A 20,689-nucleotide genomic window follows, 5' to 3' on the forward strand; every position below is an offset into this window, starting at 1 on the left:
TAAGCTCTCTTTTTATAATCGATCAGGAAGACCATGGCACTTTCATGCTGTATATATTTACTGTTTTCCAACAGACACAGTTGCCAGACTGAACAATAAATCATCAATTAGACTACAATTTCTATAAACTGGGTATTAAAATTTTTACACTAATTTGTATGAGGTTCTTTTTTGACTTACAATTCAAGCAATGAATGTTAGCTACTTTTAATCAGAAAACAATCCAAATGCAGGACATTTTTTGAAACAGCTCTAAAACTGGGAGAGCATATTAAAAAAAAAAAAAAGACAAGACTGCCTAATTCAGGATGTCTGATCAGTTTTCATAAATGTATACACTAAATACAGTAAAAAAATTTCTAAAAAATACATATATTTGTTTATAGTTGTATTGTCTTTTCTTTATACATAACCTCAGTAATCCAAATCTTCATACCGTAGTCAGTTTAAAGTAGCAAACTATACAGTTTATAAAAATAAAACTATTATAAAATAATATTTTAAAATAAAACAAACCTGTCCAGCAGTATCCACAAGTTTAAGAAAATATTCTTGTCCTTTAACTTTAATTGTCTTTGTGAAAGCTAAATAATAATTAACACAAATCATAGTTCTTTTAATAAATATATTTATATATATGAAGTAATAAATATAATTAATGTATAATGTAAAATAAAAAATTTGTTGTAAAATATATATACTGTATGTATATATATATATATATATATACAGTTATCTTTTGTAGAACACAGTACTTCTACAACACAAATTCACTCTAGAATAGTTATGGAAATCCTCCATACAAAATTTCTCAATTTTTAAATGTAAACTTCATTATTCAATATTTTTTTTATTCAAGCAAACACGTGATGTCTCAAATTTGCCCACAGATTTTAGAATATTGAAAATTTTCAAATTATTTTGTACTTTTTGTCAGATTTACTTTAATGAAAACTGATAGGACAAGGAAGAAAAAGAATTGTTAACATTCCTATCAACCAGGTGTCATTGTCGTTGCTTTCAAACTTTAGTCCCTAAGACTGTCACTGGGGTTTCTTTTTACAGCTTAATCTTTGTGTTTAGTATAGCTGAATCCATCTGATGAACAAAGCAACAATAAATACAAATACGTCGTACTAACCTTGTAGCTTTAGCACTTAATTTTTGAAACATAACACTGTTTTCGATCCACCCTAGAATCTTCTTCAGGTGTTCTATAAAAATTTTTCTGGTGCAATCCAAGTTCGATTTAGCTTCCTATTTTAAATGTTCTAGTTTCAAATGTTTCTATCTTCAAATTTAATTTTAAAAATTTTAAATTTGCAAAATGTGACCCACTAAAACAAATTTTTGATTAATAACATTTTTATTTTGTCATCCATAAAAACTTTTTATGATTAAAATAAAAAAAATATGAAAATGTTTCTGACACTTCTGATCAAGATCAATAAAAAAACTGAGATGACAACGATATTTTGTAAAAAGAAAATACCCTCTTTTAATTAAAATTAATATTAACATGTAATACAATACTTTTAATTGTGATTGTTAATTAATTGATTGGAAATAAAGAATCAATTACTTTAATAAACATATTTCTGTTAGTAATGAAAAAGAATAGTGTACTTTTGCTAACTTCTGGAACATGTTCCAGAAGTTAGTGCATTAATCCTTTGTTTCGTATAGCACAGATTTGCATAACACAACAAACATTACTATACGAGGGATACCTGTATATGTATATACAATTCATTTATTTTATTTACTTATCTTTCAGAATATTTAAAAAAGTCCAAACACAATTTAGAATTTCTTAAAAATTTAAAATAAAATAGTCCAATAGCATACAGCAGTAGTTGGCTTTAGTAATAAACATTATTTCAGAATTTTATACTAAAATAAATAATAAATTTTATCAACCATTATAAATTACTGGTATAATCAAATTCAATTAATTAATATTTAGTCAGATAAACTGAAGAGCATTATTAAAACTTTAATGAAATAAACTTTATTAGTGATCTTGTTTGTTATACAAGGACAAATACATGCTACTTGACAGTTGTAAAAAAGTTTAAGAAACTTTGAGAGTATTACCAATTAAAAAAATCAAGTTCAAGGACAGGCAGAGAAAGCTGCCAATTAAGGAATCTTGGATTGAGGAGTTGCGTGTGATTTATATTTAAATCTAGACATCATCTATATAAATAAAAATGTAATGTTCATTTGTTCCTAGCCACTAATCTCTGAAAGTTCTTCACTGATTCCTTTGAAATTTTCACACAACATTCCATTCGAATACAGGCGTGTTTATATATAATATACATGTCGAAATTCCCTCCCCCACAAGTTAATAATAAAAAAAGTTATTTTTTAATGAAATCTCATAACAGATGGTGCTACACACAATTTTAACTTCATACTAGTGTGTCTTGCTTTTTCTTACACAAATATTTTTCGCTTGGAAAATTATGAAATATTTAGCTATAAAAGTTTAAAATTAATTAAATCGTATTTACAATTCCATATTTTTTTTTGTTTTTTTGTTTTTTTGTTGACTATTGCCATATAGTTCAAGAGACATTTCTGAGAACAGAACTTTGGTTCGCGACATTAAACTTACAGGCGATGTGCTCTCTCAACGACATTTTCTCATGGTCCAACTACATCGTAAGAGTGGGGATACTACTGCATACATTTTAATCAGAAAAATATTAGAATTATTTTTAAAGGTAATTTGATGTTTGAAGAGGAATTAATCTATATAAATAAAAATGTAATGTTCATTTGTTCCTAATAGTTAATCTCCGAAAGTTCTTCACCGATTGATTTGAAATTTTGACACAACGTTGCATTCGAATACGCGCGTGTTTTTATATAATAAAGATGTCGAAATTCCCCCCACGGGGGAGAGGGACAGGATTAAGCCTTACCACGAAGAATTTGGCTTCTATTATACTATTTCTGGGCTGCCAGGGAAAAAAAGTATGTCAGAAAATGGTCAAAATAAGAAAAGTCCATGGCCGGAGTCCTGGAAGGGATTTCGATCTTTTAGTCTAAGTAGTTTAAGTCAAAATTAAATAGAATAATTTAATTCTGGCTTAAACTATCAGGTCAGTCCATAAGTTCCTGCGCATTTTTATGACCTTGAGAAAAATCTTGTTTTGCTGTTAAAAATGTCAGTCTAATGTGATAATTTTTACATCGAAGTGTTAAATTGGATCTCATTCATATAATACTGTTCAGAATTGTGAAGTTGTGAAGTTGTTAAGGCTCGTACCGGAAGATCCGTCGACTTCGACGACGGATCTTCCGGTATGAGCCTTATCCTCCACACTAAAATCATTGTTTCTAAATCTTTCAAACCACTTCTGCGCAGTCCTTGAACTAATTATGATTTGATTATATACAGTATTTATTTTTTTGGCTGCATTTGTAGCATTCTCACCACTTAAAAATTAAAAGTATAAAACGTGTCTTTTATATTCGTCAGTAACTTCCATTTTAACGAAAATAAACAACTGAAATGTTCACAATTCTGAACAGTATTATATGAATGAGATCCAATTTAACACTTCGATGTAAAAATTATCACATTAGACTGACATTTTTAACAGCAAAATAAGATTTTTCTCAAGGTCATAAAAATGCACACAAACTTATGGACTGACCTGATAGTTAGACCATAAGGTCGAAATCTCTTCCAGGACTCCAGCCGTGGACTTTTCTTATTTTGACCATTTTCTGACTTATACTCTTTTTCCCTGGCAGCCTAGATTTTACATGTAGCTTTTTGCATTTTTGATTGCATTTTAATAAGGTACATCAAGAGAATGTACACTAAGAAGGGATTTTTCAAAATTCCCCCATGATAGTGAGAAGCAAGGGATTCACTGAAAATAATCACCTCAAAGGGAGCAGAAAACTGCTACATCCACATAGTTACTTCTGGGTAGTGCTAAAAGTAGTGAATATTTTTAAAGGTCAAATTAATTAGGTCATGAAAAAATATAACTTTTACCTCCCCACCTATTCCAGTAATAAAAAGTATGGTTTCCCATTGGAAATAGCTTATAATTTAAACCTTAAAATAATCTTGACCTTCGACCTAGATTGTAAGATCAATGGTATAGCCAGTTGTGAAATTTCCCACTCTTTCCATTGCCAGGGTCAAAAATGTGTGTTCCCATTGAAAAAAATAGACTTGACCCTCAAATGACCTTAAAGGTCAAGGGCAAGGTCACATCCAAGATCACCAATTGATTGGTTCTTTGAAACCCTACAACTATTGTCTATACCTTTTTTCTCAAAATAATGAGATCCAAGTAAGTTATTTCATTGTCTCAAGATAAAAAAAACACTCTGTATATAAGCTGGATATTTATTAATATATACAGTATATATATATATATCAATCAATTATAAATCATTAATATGATATTAATATGATAAAGTATAGTTAAAAATCAAACAAATATGAATTAAAATGCTCTGAAATATGCAACGCTTTACTCAAAAAACATTTAAATTTAAACTGATCTTATTATCATTTTCAACAAAATAAAATTATTATTATATAATTAAGAGATTAACACTGTATAACTAAATTTTAAGTTTTTTTAATGTTGTAACACTAATATACAAACCAAACCTTTCTTTCAATCCAATTGGCATATAGCCACAATCTGCAGTATTCAGAGTGCAAGTTCCAATGTTATTTTAAAAAATCAACAATCTTAAGTATATATAATTGATTTCTTCTTTAATAATGCCAATTTATATAACTTTTATATTTACAGAGTGAATTTATTTTCACTAAAAGATTTTTTCATTCCAACAAATTTGCATGTAGAATACACAGACGAAGCACAAGAATACATGTAATGCTTATATAATATTTATTAGGAATAAACTTATGCTATTAAAAAAAAAACTATATTTACCTAAAAATAAATTACAAAAAAACTATATAAATAGATATAGTGGCATTAAACAAACTTCTTTTGATATGCTTAGTTATTTTGAAAAATTTATACTTTATCAAATAAAATAATAAGGAAAAGAACTACTTTTAATTGGAGCAAAGAATATCACTATTAAAAATTTAAGCAATGTTAATAAAATTTTCATTAATTTTGAATATTGCTAAAAAATTTATGAATTTTTTAATCTTTTCTAACTAATGATATTCTACTCTAAAAATAGAGAAATTGTTCTCTATTTGTCAACACTAATTTGTATTGTATTGTATTGTAATATTAATAAATATTCTACTCTAAAAAAAAGGGCAACAGATAAAAGATATGTAAAGTCCCTGATAACATCCTTCAATAAAGTTTATCATCATAATTAAACTAATTTAAGTGATTAGTTATCTGAAAAAAAATTATATTTAATTTTAAAATCAAATATTTATCAATATTATAAATCATATTACATAATTATTACATATATAAAATAATGCAATATATATTACAGTAGAGAGTCGTTAATCCGAATCCCAGTTATCCGAACGATTTTTAGTCGAACTGTGTCGTGCTGAATCGAACGTTTTTGATACTAGAGTTACTTCTAAAGTATAATTTTCATGTTTTTATATTCTTTAATATATTTATTTTGTTTGTACAAAATAAAGAAATAATTTTTAACGATACAATAGCCTCGATTATTATTATAAAAATTTTCATTAGGCTTAAAATCGACGAAAATTCAACACGAAGCGACACGCAACGGAGAAAAATTTGAACATCGGACAGGTTAATATATTTTTTCATGCATAATCGGTTATCCGAACAAATCACTAATCCGAACAACCCCAGTCCCCAATTGATTCGGATTAACGACACTCTACTGTATATATATATATATATATATATATAGATCTGATATATTAGAAATCGAAATTGAAAATAAAATATTTAAATTGTAATTTTACAGGTAATAATCAAAATTATGTTAATAAATGTAAAATTATAAATTAAGGAAACTCTACACAAAATATACAGATACAAACTTCGACATTTCACAAGTATTTTTAACCAATGTCATTTCTTTTACTCTTTTTTTTCCCCCAGATAATTAATCATTTTTATATACAAAGTCTAAAAACTTCACAATGTAGCTATTCATTATTTAAATATGCCTTTAATGATAGTTTAATTCTGTGAAACAAAAATTATTTTCATCTATTAGATACAAACTGAAACCACTTTAAATAACACCAGTAAGTCATTTTGTTACTGTGAACATATTTTCTCTTATTGAATGAGGAATCAATAATAAGATTATTATTGCTTTTTAAATTACTTTTTAATAAAAAGTCATAGTTTTTTAAATTTTTGTGTGTTCTATTTTTGAGATGGTTCTTTTCAATTTGTAAAGAATAAATACTGTATTCTTCAATTTAGCTGTAGCGAGAGCAGCTGCCAATGTCATGGGAGATGACTGATTATGCGAAGAAGAATTATGTCGAGGAAGAGTTGCGCTTCCGGGAAGCGGAGGCGGTGCCGGAGGCGGTGCCGGAGGCGGAGCCGTATTGTGCCCCGACGAAGGAAGCAGAGGAGGCGGAGGTGCGGGTGCAGGTTGTGGAGGTACGGGAGGCAGAGGAGGAATAAATACTGTATGTTTATAAGATATCACCAATGTTGTGTAACAGTAAAAAATATCAATAAACAGAAAACCTTGTAGAAGAATATAAAAAAAAAACATTCAATAAACAAAAAAAACACCAAGGACCATTCCTGTATTGTCCTCTTATATAGTATAGGTCATTTATAGAAAGAACAACAACTTTATAATATAAACAACATTAAAACAGACACAAGTATAGGAGCCAAAACTTTTTGTTTTAACAAAAACACTTTCAATCTTTCAGTCCAACATCTGATCACTGATCGACTGATACACTGAAAGGCTTGAAAACATTCCTATTAAAATAAAAATAAAACATTCCAAGCTTCCGTACTTGAGTCTATTTTAATATTGTAAATATTCTGAAAATGAAAATGTTAAAAAAAATCATAATAATATATGAATTTTAAAAAAAGACATATACAAATATTTCAATAATTTTTATTAAAATAATAATTATACAGTAAGATATAACATATCCAAGCCTGAATCTTTGTAAACAAATACAGTAGAACCCCGATTATCCAAGGTTCTGCATTATACATCTGTTGCACATTTCCTGGATATCAACTTATGTATTATACAGGATGATAGAATTCACACATGGTCATATCTCAAATCTACATACAATCCAATTTTCATCTCATCCTCTTCATATGATTCCTTCCAATATAAAGTAGCAGTTTTTAGAGCCTTAGTAAAAAATGCATTCACACCTACTTTAAAGGAGAGAACTCATGAATTGCAGTGCATAAAACAGCTGGCTATCCAGCATGGATACCTGCGTAGATTAATAAAAAACTTAGTAAACAAATGTGGGAAGCAAGTCCAAAATATGGGAAAGGCAGAACATAAATTCAAGGTTGTGCAGATCTTTGTGTAACAAGACCTTGATGGCTATATACCAAGAAGTGGCAGAAGATAAAATCCTTTCCTTGGCCTATAGAAGCAACCCCACTTCTTAGAAACACCAAGGACCCTCACAAGATGTTCCTTCTGGGAGTATACACCTTACTGCTTCAAGACAACAGCGATGCCGACACCTACAATACATTGGGGCTACAATATGTCCATTAAAATGGCGTCTGCAAGAACATTTTATTTCAATTAATTTAAGGCAAACTACTACAGCTTTAGCCATATATGTCTTGGACATGGATGTGCAAGTGAATGTCAATAATGCATGTCTCATTCATCATACACAGGAGCCTTCTCTACTTAAGTACCTGGAAATGCTGGAAATATATAAGGCCAATAGAAACAATACGGCTATCAACTACATGGACAACAATACATTATCCTAGCTTGGAGGGCATTATCGGATATTTAATATTACTTTTACATCTATATAATTATATCCCAATACAAACACGTGACATCTGACGGCCAATCAGACGGTTGTTTTATATTTTAAATTATTACATTCCATCATATGTTCTATTCTGATATACATTTCCAAATAAGTTCTTTAACTGGAGGATAATTGCTAAAAGCAATTAAAAACATTCGTTTTTCTCCATCATTGTGTTTCATGAGCTGGATTTTTGATTGCCTAAGTGTTTTGAATATTATCCAGTATTTAGCACATTTATTATTTAAGTGATTGAAAGTGACTCTGTATAAATCTTTTATAATCATAATTTTTTTATCTGAATGACCTCTGAATGACAATGGCTGTCTATATTATCCAAGTTTTTGTTTAACCTGGGTTGCATTGATCCATGTTAACTCAGATAATTGGGGTTCTACTGCATCCAAGGACTAAATTTTTCTTCAAGGCCAAATTTTAGTATATACAGTATTAACATTAGTATAAATTGCTACTGAGTGAATACAGATTGTAACTGCTCTGTGCTAATTTTCCATGTAATAATGTAATTATGTAAGTAGAATTGAAAATGTAGATTGAAACTGATCGATATTATTATATAATTAAAATAAGTTTTAAAATACTTTAAGTCTTTATGAAAATAAATGTTTTTAAATAAATGAATATTATACTAATGTGTAGATTAAAAGCAAGTTAGTTGTAAAACTTGTAATTGAATTTTCAACCTATTAATGTTAATAGTTTTTACTTTCTATAATTTTTATAATCTTATAATGATTGTAGATGCTTATTTATTCATGTATGGCTGAAGAGGGTCTTAAAGACTGAAATGAATACCAGATACAAAGTTTCATTCTAACCACAGACGTGTCATTTGATGACCCCAGTAACAATGTGATAAGTCTCTAATATCTCCACTACACAGTGTATGATACCTTTAGTGAAAACTAAATTTTAGTATTTACATACAACAAAATAAGCCCTTGTATTATAGCAAGATTAAGTTTTTGAAAATGCCATCATAACTGAAAGAAGAATTATAATACAGAGTGCAGCAGTAAATTGCATGATTTGGCAGCAGAGTTGTTGAATAGTAGGGAGAACATGACTACTGTAATCTTGATGCCACAACCATTCATTGTCGTGGAGAGGTGGAGTGGTTTGCATCGGGCATTTGCCAAGAAACTTATATAAACAATGAAGGTATGTGTCTGCACAGTATGCATTTCAGAATCACTTCAATTTTCCATATAATGATCCAGTGCCTTCCAATAAAGTAGGGATAAAATCTTTCCAGAAACCAGCTCTATACTGAAAAGAGATGGTAGTGCAAAATGTGCACGTACACCAGAAAACATTGCTAGAGTAGAAGCAGCATTTAAGAAATCCTAACCATTCAGCATATTGGCATGCAGTATGTCACTTTGAATATCTGATTGCAACTCGTGGAGAATTTTACACAAAGATCTCTATCATCTGTACGTGATTCAGACAGTGCAAACACTAAATGACAGTAATGCAATATAGTTCGATCTCCATGCCAAATATTGAGTATCAGAAAGTAAAAATACACTGAGTGCGGCATTATTACCAGCTTTTTATACTGCTATCGCTTTCAACAATTGTATGATCGTTGTCTTCAGGCGAATGAAGATTCAAAAACGAATACAAATGTTCTAACATGAGATAGAACAAATTATTTAAATTAAAACTTTTAAAAAACATTTTAGAATTAAAAGCCATTGCAAAGTATAAACAGCGATTACATTCGGTGTTATAATGTGATGTAGCGCATGCATGGATGCAGATCCACGTTAAACAGTGCAACAGTGGATGTAAGTCACTGTTTAATTGTTTGTACAGGGCGACCCATACGTTGAGCAGGTCAAGGATGAGAGTGTTGCACAATTCTGAGGTGGTTGTGAGGAGGACTTCCCATATAAATATGAGTTTCCAGTCATTATAGTCTCTGAGTAATGTAGCTTGAGCCCATAACAGGTAGTAGTTCTGTTTGAGCACCTTTTTTGAGAGCTGCATGGTATGCTTTCCTTTCACCACATCATCCTGGTGCTCAGCTAGGCGGCTAGTGAGCATTCTTGTTGTGACCTCAATGTACAGTACCTTGTGTTCATCCCCATTATGGGATTCTCCAACGGTATGACATAAACACAACTTACTATCATTTCCTCTTCTAATTTCAATTTCATCACTTCTAATTTCTTAGAGGTAAAGTCTGTGCACATACAGACAACATCTCTACTCTTTTAATGTAATGTGTTCATTCCTGTTATGGGATTCTCCAACTGTATGGCATAAACACAACAACCTCAGAATTGTGCAACACTCCCACCCTTGACCTGCCCAACATATGGGTCGCCCTGTACAAACAATTAAACAGTGACTTACATCCACTGTTGCACTGTTAATGTGGATCTGCATCCATGCATGCGCTACATCACATTGTAACACCAAATGTAATCAATGTTTATACTTTGCAATGGCTTTTAATTCTAAAATGTTTTTTAAAAGTTTTAATTTAAATAATTTGTTCTATCTCATGTTAGAACATTTGTATTCATTTTTAAATCTTTGTTCACCTGAAGATAATGATCATACAATCATTGAAAGCACTAGCAGTATAAAAAGCTGATAATAACGTCGCACTCAGTGTATTTCTACTTACTGATAAATGACAGTAACATTGCAAACCAACTCAATTTCTGTCAACAGTTATTGAACAGGATAAATGTTAATCCAGACCTTATAAACAATGTTTTGATAAATGATGAAACCCATTTCCACCTTTCTAGCTTTGTCAATAAGTAAAATTTTTGCTATTGGGCAAGTCAAAATCTAGAGTGTCCATGAAAAGCCACAGAGCCAAGGTAATATTATGGTGTAACATCTCATCCAATGGACTTATAAGGCCATATTTCTTCAAGGATAACAAAGGTAACACTATATTTCTTCAAGGGTTAATTCACAGCATTATATTAGCATGTAAGAAAACCGTGCCTGAACTCGCTCATCATTGTGTTAATGAGGACATATTTTTCCAACAAGATTGCATTATATATCACACTTCAAGACTTCTATAAGGAATTTTATTTACATTAGATTTACATTATTACAATAAATTATTTACATTTATTTGTTTACTAATCATGTCTTCTAAACAACAACACCACAGAACTTCCAGGACCTAAAAGAATGAATCTGGGAAGAGGTGGCTTGAATTCATATGACATTTTAACTGATTTTTGTCACTAAAATTATATTAAAAATATAAAATTTGATAAAACTTTGATAAAATTCTTAGTTATCTTTTGTACTTTCTGACTCTTTATCCAAGGCAAAATGTTAAAAACAATAAACTGGTATCAAAAAGACTTTAAAACCATTACTGTCTGTTATTTTCTTTATTTTTTCTCGTATATGCATTTCAATCTTCCGATCCTCCTCAGTACATTCATAAGACAAAGTTTAGCAACTGTTGTTTTACAACATATTATTTCCATGACAATCACTTTCTTGTTTCTGTGCCATCTATTCTTGATTTTTGTCACTTTTGCAAATATTTGTGCTGACTGTAAAAACGTCTGAATCTCATTAACAAATTTGCAGCTCTTTGTTTAAGCACTTATTTACCTAAGTTTATTCTTTTTGCTCACAATGTCATCTTTCTTTTTTTAAAGTCGGCTATCTTCTTAAAGAAAAAGGAAAGTATGAGACAAGATCACTGTCCTTTCATTCATTCATGCTACATTCTACACTATTCTGATTTTTAACTTTTAAATATACGTAATAAAATTCTCTCTTAAAAGTTTATTCCATCATCAGATTATAAGTAAATAAAAATAACTGTTCTTTTCCCAATTTTAACATTTTAAAATATTTGTTTAAATATTTTAAATACTTAATACTGTCATTACAAAAAGTGAATGACACATCTAGTACTCTTCTTGATTTCTCAATAGATATCAAAAACCAATGCATTATTTCCCATCATTATAAATAAAATGCTCACAGATTATCAATGGTATTTTGATCAGTTTATGAAAGTTGACTACATTCAGTATCCTCTGGATAAAAGATTGAGTCCCTCTAGAATTATTTTTACTACACATTATTTTCAACAATAACAACCAAAAGTTAAATTGTAAAAAAATTAGAGTTTCAATGTAAATATTTAAAAAGATTTTATTGCATGCAAATTAGAATATAAGATCTTCACCATAAAAGAAAAAATACTCAATAAATTTTATGATCACATACATTTATTCAAATTAAAAATCTAAGACTTTCAGTGTTTTGAGGTATTCTCCCTTAACAACGATATAGAGTTGCATCTTTTTAAACCAAAAATTAAAACTGGTAATTCAATCTACTTTTGACAGTGTTGACACCATCTAAGAAAACATCTTGTTTGACATAAATCTTCAACTATGTCAAATTTGTGCCCTTTCATTATTAAATTTTGTCAACAAGTTCCATTAGCCAAGATGGCATGGATGATTGTCAAGCCCCATAGCTAGAGGGAGCCAGGAGAGGCTCAGCCATAACTATAAAATTTTAACTCACTCCTATCCATTGTTCCAAATGACAAAATTCTATTTATTTACATTTTTTAGATAAATATATCATTTTTAATATTTAAATTTCAAATATTTTTGTACTATTAAATAATTTTGTACCAAATTTCAAATATTTTTGTACAATAATATTAAATAATGAACATACAAGTTCATTATTTAATATTATTATTTCAAAAAGTTTTCATGAACAGGCTGCTGGATCTTTCCCTGAGATACTCCAAAACTCCCAGGCCCCGATAAGGTCAACCCATAATTTGCTAGAGCCATCCCTACTATAGCTGATGGTTCTGCTGATTTTTCCTGATAAGAGCTTCAATGTTTCCTCTATCCTTTCACATGTTATTTGACAATCTCCTCTAATTAATTGTCTCACTTCTTTGAGTGCTCAGTGAGTGATGTCAATAAATGTATATGGATGACCAGGTCTGGGGTCATTTTTCAAATAGATTTTGCCTTTTCTTAAATTTGTGAAACAGTTACAAACGATAAAGGTGCCACATTCCCAAAAGCTTGTTTCAAGTGTTCAATTGATTCTTTGAGAAATAACTTCAACATACAGTCATAAAGAATCAGTGTAAAATGTTCATATATGAGCTCCATGGCAGCTACTTAAGAACTGATGGAAAGTGTCGGCTTCATAAGAGTCAACTACCAACCATAATGCTTCTAGCTATATGAAACTTTTCCAGTAGGAGTAAAAAATGTAGATTTACATTAACATTACTTTTCAGTCATTTTATTCAGATATATCCAGCTGTAAAAATTTATTGAGAGCCCCTCAGTTGTATCTTCTCTGATTATGAGGATTTAAGCTAATATAATATTTCTTAATAGATTCCAATCTAATTTAGTTACTCCCATACCAACAACAATCTAACATTGATGAACAAGGTAAATTAAGTGAAGAAACACATATTTGTCCTTGATATTTGTTGCAGAGAAAAAGAATTTAATAAGTACTGTTAATAATTAATAACTACATTAATATTCTTAAACAGCAATCAAATACTTCATACATTTATATACCATAATAAAGCATTATAATATAATAAATTGGTAATAAATTATATAATCACTTATCTTCTTAGAATATGCACTTATCTCATTTAGTTGTCTGTTGCCTACATAATCTAATTTATAAATTCTAATCTAATCACCTAAATTACAATTTTGCTTTTAAAAGCAAAATTAATAAATCAAGTGATCAGCTTAAAATTTTGTTAAATGTAACAATTAAAATGATCCAAATGAATAAGAATTGTCTACAAAAGTTTTGTTTTGTAAAATCTAAAATTTTATGAAGAATATTTTATAATTTTCGGATATATTTTACAAATCACAATAAAAGATAAGTAGGTCCAATTAACAAATGTAGTAAGTTTATGACTAATTTCTTTTTATTAAAAATCAACTGAAACACTTACTATTTTCAATTGTAGGTTCATAGACATCTACAAATCTTCCTTCAACAAACTGTATAGTGAGTGATGATTTTCCTAAAAATTGGAAATAAATAAATTTTGAAAATCAATAATTGAAGAATTATATATGTAAATATAGGTAATTTGTTTATTATTCATAATCAACAAAAAAAATTAGCTAAATAATATAATCTAATCAATATCTGCAAAATAAAGATTTATAAGATAATTATTATGGCACATTTAAAAAGCACATGACAGTGGAAATCATATGTTGTTTAATCAATGTCACAATACATATTGATATATATCAAACCAATAAAGAAACTAACAAATTGACACTAAACTAGTTCAACTGATAAATAAAACTTTGAAAATGATATTAAGAAAATAAACTATTATAGAATATTTATGTGAAATGCATTGAAAATGATAATATATTAAATTATTGAACATTTCATAATTAAAATTGAAATATTAGTCTTTTACATTAAATGTACACCACATAATTTAGTCATTTCAAATAAACTAATATATTCTTTAAAAACATTTTTTAATTCATTTAAATTACTTTTAATAAATTAATTTTTTATAAAGTTCAATTAATGATCTCTTTCAATTAATTATTTATTTTTTTGAATTTTTTAAACAAATAATTTTGTAAAAGCTTTTATTTAACATTTTTAATGTTAAACCAATAGGTCAGTTAACCTAGGTTTAATATTATAAAAACAAATGTATTTCTTTTCTTTCCCTATTTTAATCTTTTGGCATACTGACAATAAACATTATATTATTAAAGCTTATCTTAGAATTCAATGATTGATTATTATCTACTGATGAATTTGATGAAGATAAAATGTGAATGAGATGAACAAATTTATTACTGTAAAAACTGTATGCTTGCTAGTATTATTTGCTCTATATATTCAATGAATTGTAAAATAAAGACTTGAGCCAATGTTACTGAAAAAAATTAAAATTTTAATGAGATAATTTAAAACAAATTACAAAAATTGTTTTTATGCAAACATTTTCGCTTGATTAATCAAGATTTTTCCAGGCAATGGAACAAGGATTCAAAATAAAATATTTTTAAATATCAATGAAATGAAACATATTTTTAAATATTAATAATTAAGTTCTTACCAGAAAAATTTCTGGTAAAAAATTATATAATTAGAATTTATATTAAATAAAATTAAGGAAATATGAAAAGAGAGAGAAAAAAATGTTTCCAAATACCAGTGGTTTGTTGACATTCATATTGCACAGCTCTTGGATAAGAATTTCAAGAGAATTTCCAATAAAGTATTTTTTTTATGATATGAACTGATGAGTTGGATATGATCCAAGTTTGGGAATAACCTTCCATTACCACTATCTTTGCTAATTCTGTTGTAAGTCTGTTGTTTTATATATTGCCCTTATGTTCTATAATTCTTTCCTATAATATGAGTTGTAACACCAATGTAAAAGGTGGTTTTTGCATCAATCTTAAAAGAATTTTATATATACTAAATTTTGTAAAAACATTAGAGGATTCTCTGTCAAGCAAAGAAGTGTACATAATGATGATAAAGCACTTGTGAAAATATTCACAAAACTTTTTGGCACATGTCTTGCTATTTTATCTAAACAGCTTCTAAAGACAGGTAAAGAATAGGAAAATAACTTGACATTTTACAGTGAAGTGAGGAGACATGAATTATGAAAAAGGCTATTCCACAACTTGTTATGAAGATAATTGAACTTGTTTAAAGAAAATTCCTCATCCAAAATGAACTGTTTGACAATATTTATTTCACAAATTGTGGAAGAATTGTTGCTATAATGACCATAGACCACATATAAGTGAAAGACTAGCAGTGTTTTTGTAAGTCCCATATTGAAAAAGTTGACAGATGGTATTTGTGTTAGTGCAAATGGTTTGTGGAAGACTACAAGTGAAAGATGGTCTAGTATTCAAGTTATTCTTAGGTTTAGGAAGCTGATGACCTCATTGTCTTCATGCTCTATTATAAATTTTATTTCATTAAAGATTAAATTGATGTAGGCAATTAGACAATCTTTGAATTATTTCTCTCCTACATCAATTCATTTTCAAATAAAATGAGGAATTTTTTATTAACATTGTCCCAATGTTGGGCTGCAATTTTTAATCATATTTTTAATTTACTTAACTTAAAATATATACTCTCCACCTCAAATTAGTAGTGTAGTGTCTTGATCCTGTACATCATACTTTTCCATTAGCAATGGTGTTGTGCCAATCATCTATTAACTACTTTCAGAAGAAACGTTTTGAATTGAAATAACGTGACTTCCAATTTGCATTGGAAGTTCATATATAGTTAATTGAGACCTCCTGCACTTAAAGTTTCCATATCTGGTCTTGACTTTCATGTATCTAACTCCATTCTCGAGATTAAGGAAAGACAGACAGATGAATGATGGTGGGAATTTATAGATCTACAATTTTTTTCAAATTGCAGCCCAACTAGAGTACTGCAACAACACTTCAGCAATGCCATAAAATAGTACTGAGCAGCACTGTAATTACTGTAACCCACACTGAAAGTTTAAGTGTTATTCATTTTTATATATTATGAAAAATATTTGATAAATCTCAAAATTTTGCTTATGTAGTGTAAAATTAGTATCCTAAAACTGTCATGAAGTCTTAAAAATGCAACTAATTATGAACCTCAGATATCACCAAATAAACAACAGCAGATTTTGTTTCTATTATGAACACATTATTTTTTTTTCACTTCTATAGAGTTTATTATTTTTCTGGTGTAGGTTAAGAAGTTAAATAAAATAAAATTTGCATTTATTATTATTTTCTTAATTATTCAAATTAAATATTTGACTCACAATTTGGGATTATTAAATTTTAAATTCAATTTTGATCCACCTTCAGAAAAAGGTTGGCCATCACTGACTGGTCTGTAGTTTTATCTCATTTAACTTTAAATGTAGATATTTATTAATACATTTAATTTTTGACTTATGTTATGTTTACACTACATTCAGATATTTTCTATAACAATTATCTAGTTCTTCAGTCTCTACAAAAGTCTACATAACTTTATTTTTCATCCAGCATTGCTGTTGTTTTTGTCCATTCAAGAATCCTATAAGAATACAAAATTCCTTTTTTGTTGATAATAGATTTCTTTAAGGCCACAACATAATCATATAAACTATTTATGATAAAACAAAAAGAGTCAATAAAACATTTTATTTCTCATGAATACTTCTTTTAAAAAAACAAAACACAACCTCTGATCTTATTGATATAGAATGAATAGAATATTCTAAAAGTCATAGAATGCTAACAAGTAATCTACTTCATAAAAAATGTGGAACTAAAGAACTGGTATTTCTAATTTTTACTTTCACACATTTCCTACTTGTTAGTGCTTTCTGAAAAATTACAACAAATAATTGTACAGTGAAACCTCGCTTAATGAGCATCTCACATAACGAGTATTTCGCATAATGAGTGACCAGGAGAGGGGAAAGTCCCAGATTGTGCACCTGCTCCATTAGTTTGTGTTTAGCACACATTCTGCTAGCATCTTAGTGTCGCTTGTGATCACACATTTTTCCAAACTTGTGATCACACATATTACGTTTAAACATTAACAATCATAGCTCGTTATATAATAAATATGCCAAATGATATGCCAAATTCTTAGACTACATAAAGGCTATAATTAAATATTAGAAATTAAATAATTTGACTAGAGGTAGGCAGTTATGCTGCTATCTCTCATTAAATTTAATGACCAATTCGAAATCAAATTTTAGAAATGTCTAAATTAAAGATTAATTATTTATAATTATTAAATTTAATACGAACTAGAAGCATAATAACTGCCTATCTCTAGTCAAATTAATCAATTAATAATATTTAATTATAGTCTTTACATAGCTCAAGAATTTGACATATTGTTTGGCATGTTTATTAGACATATCATCTGTGATTTTTTTTGTTTTCTGCAAATCAAATTTGCATTCTAGGTTGGTTCATTCCGCACTAGAAGAAAGATGATGATGATTCATGCTCCTTAACAATGTATACTGTATAATTTTCTTTGGATAAACATTATATGTAAAATATTTGAGTATTTTTTTCGGCATGGCACACATTATCGTATTTTACATTAATTTCTATGGGAAAAATTGTTTCACTTAATGAGTGTTTCGCATTACAAATAAGATTCTGGAACAAATTATGCTCATTAAGCGAGGTTCCACTGTACATTGTTATTTTATATAAAAGTTTTATTTTTTTATTTAAACTTACTAAAAGCTTGAGAGTAATGTCACTTGTCAGTAATAATTATGTAACTTTTTATTTGAATTAAATTTAAATTGTTATGTTTAACTGAAAAGATCACAACTGAAACGGTTAATATTAGGTTAAAATTTAATTCTTTGTCAGTTTTAAAATTATAAGATATTACTACACAGTATAACATATTCTTAATAATAAGTTATATAAAAACTATTTCCAACATATAAAAGCTAATCATGAAAAGAATATAGATCATACAGCTAACATTGGAAAGTATGCTGTTATTAGAAAAAGTTATACATTTTACTTTTTAAGATTGGTCTTCAAGAAGTTTTTATTTTTAAATACAACAAGCAATTATTTATTGTGACATCATCACAATGCCGGGCTGCAATTTTTAATCATACTTTTATTAATTTAATTTAAAATATATGCTCTCCACTTCAAATTAGTACTGTAGTGTCTTGACCCTGTACATCCTACTTTTCTGTTAGCAATGGTGTTGTGCCAGTCATCTATCCAACTCCTTTCAGGGGAAAATTTTTAAATTGAAATAATGTGACTTCTGGTTTGCATCAGAAGTTCATATATAGTTAATCGAGACCTCCTGCCCTTAAGGTTTCCATATCTGGTCTTTCATCTAACTCCATTCTCGAGGTTAAAAAAGGACAGACTAGGACAGACAGTGGGAATTTATAGGTCTACAATTTTTTTCAAATTGCAGCTCAAAAAGAAATCTTTATACAATTTTATATTATTATTTTAAAAACTAAATTTTTGTTTCTTATTAAAATTAAGAACTTTAAAATATTAATGACTTGGAAACTGTCTTTGAACTTAATAGGAAATATGCTACAAATATTGGCAAAAGTAACTAAAGATTAAATGATTAAGTAGAACCAAAAAGAAATTCCAGATATGTTCATTTTTAAAGCTTAAATCAAAATTCTGTTGATCAATTCATATCAATTTCAATGCTTATTTAGATAAAAGTAGAATACAAAATTTTCATCAATGTTAAAATTATGTTCAATAAAGTTGCTACAGTTTTGCCTTTATATACCTAGTAATTAATTAAATTTTCTGAACTTGTAACTTTATTTTGAATAAACAAATTTTAAACTTTTTTTACTAATATTTCTTCATTCAATCTTCAAAATTTACAAAGATATAACTTTACATAGGCCAAATTGTTAAAAACTAGAAAACATTAAATATATAATATTAATAGTCATTGTTAATTATTAATATTCGAATATTATAAAAGCAGACTAGATCCGAGATTTAATAGCTTTATTAAACCAATTATGAATTAATACAACTATTGAATACTTGAGCTGAGTTTAATAAACTTTATTCAAGTTTTTCATTGTGATTTTATTATATAAATATATAACACACAAATCAAGCAATAATGATCTAAGAATATTTAAACAAGGTGAAATGGAATTGTGTCATCTCGAAACTAAATTAGCATAACAATTTTTTCCTAATATAAAAATTCAATCAGATGATGCATACAAGTTACAAAAGATCAGATAAGATAAGGAAGAAGACTGCCACATATACCGTAGATCATGTTACGATATGATCGACCACCCAATTTATGTCTACAACAATTATGTCCATCACACTACCAAATTTAATTTAATAAGTAGGATGGATATTGCATCATCATTGATCCTACCTAACATATGCATAATTATCTGATTGGCATTTTTTTTGTCGAGAAAGTTATTAACCTAGTTTTAATCTATGCTACAAAATGGCATCTTTCAATATATTTCTTTATAGGAAACTATTTTATTAGCACCTGTTTCAAGTTTAACATGTAATAATGTAGATATGTATATGGAAAAAGCTAATTTTCTTTACATAAGTATTGCATAATCATTAGTTAATGAAGAAAATTAAACTTGTGTTTATGAATTTGGAAGAAAGTATTATTGTTTATATGTTCAATCATGGTTACTTTTGCAGGTATTTGTGCATATATTTAAAAAAATAATATAAAACGCACCAAAAAAAAAAAAAAATATTTTAAAGTAATTCATATTGCTGAAAGAAATATAATAACGAATTCTCAAGGCCAAAAAAAATCCAGTTTTAATTTAAATTTGTAAATTTTTTTAATGTTTTTATTAAGTTACATAACTTTAAATATTTGTTTATATACAGATAAGTATATATATGAATTTACATTAGGCCTAACTAATTTGCTTAAAGTTATGAAATATTTTTGTTTCTTACCTACTGATCTAAAACCCATAATGGCGAGTTTTCTTTGTTTTGGTGGCATCTTTGTTATTCAATTACACATCAGATAAATAAAATTGAAAGAAAACAAAAATTATTTTAACCAAATTTCATTTCCTCGATCACAATAACCACGTGATCGAGACTA

The 20,689-nt window shown here is 28.2% G+C and overlaps 1 protein-coding gene across 1 annotated transcript in view; it reads right to left on the reverse strand.

Moving 5' to 3' along the window:
- The window catches only part of LOC136980447 (GTP-binding protein Rheb homolog), a 35,972-nt gene extending 15,283 nt beyond the window's left edge, over positions 1-20,689 (reverse strand). Inside the window, exons 1-3 of the mRNA XM_067276553.1 lie at positions 20,536-20,689; positions 13,980-14,051; positions 517-584 (exon numbers count right to left, since the gene is read on the reverse strand). Of these exons, the coding sequence (XP_067132654.1) occupies positions 517-584; positions 13,980-14,051; positions 20,536-20,584 (189 nt within the window). The 5' untranslated portion in view covers positions 20,585-20,689. The remainder of the gene's footprint in view (positions 1-516; positions 585-13,979; positions 14,052-20,535) is intronic.

This window comes from Centruroides vittatus, unplaced genomic scaffold (genome assembly GCF_030686945.1).
Source record: "Centruroides vittatus isolate TY-2023 unplaced genomic scaffold, ASM3068694v2 contig_7, whole genome shotgun sequence".
NCBI lineage: Eukaryota > Metazoa > Arthropoda > Arachnida > Scorpiones > Buthidae > Centruroides > Centruroides vittatus.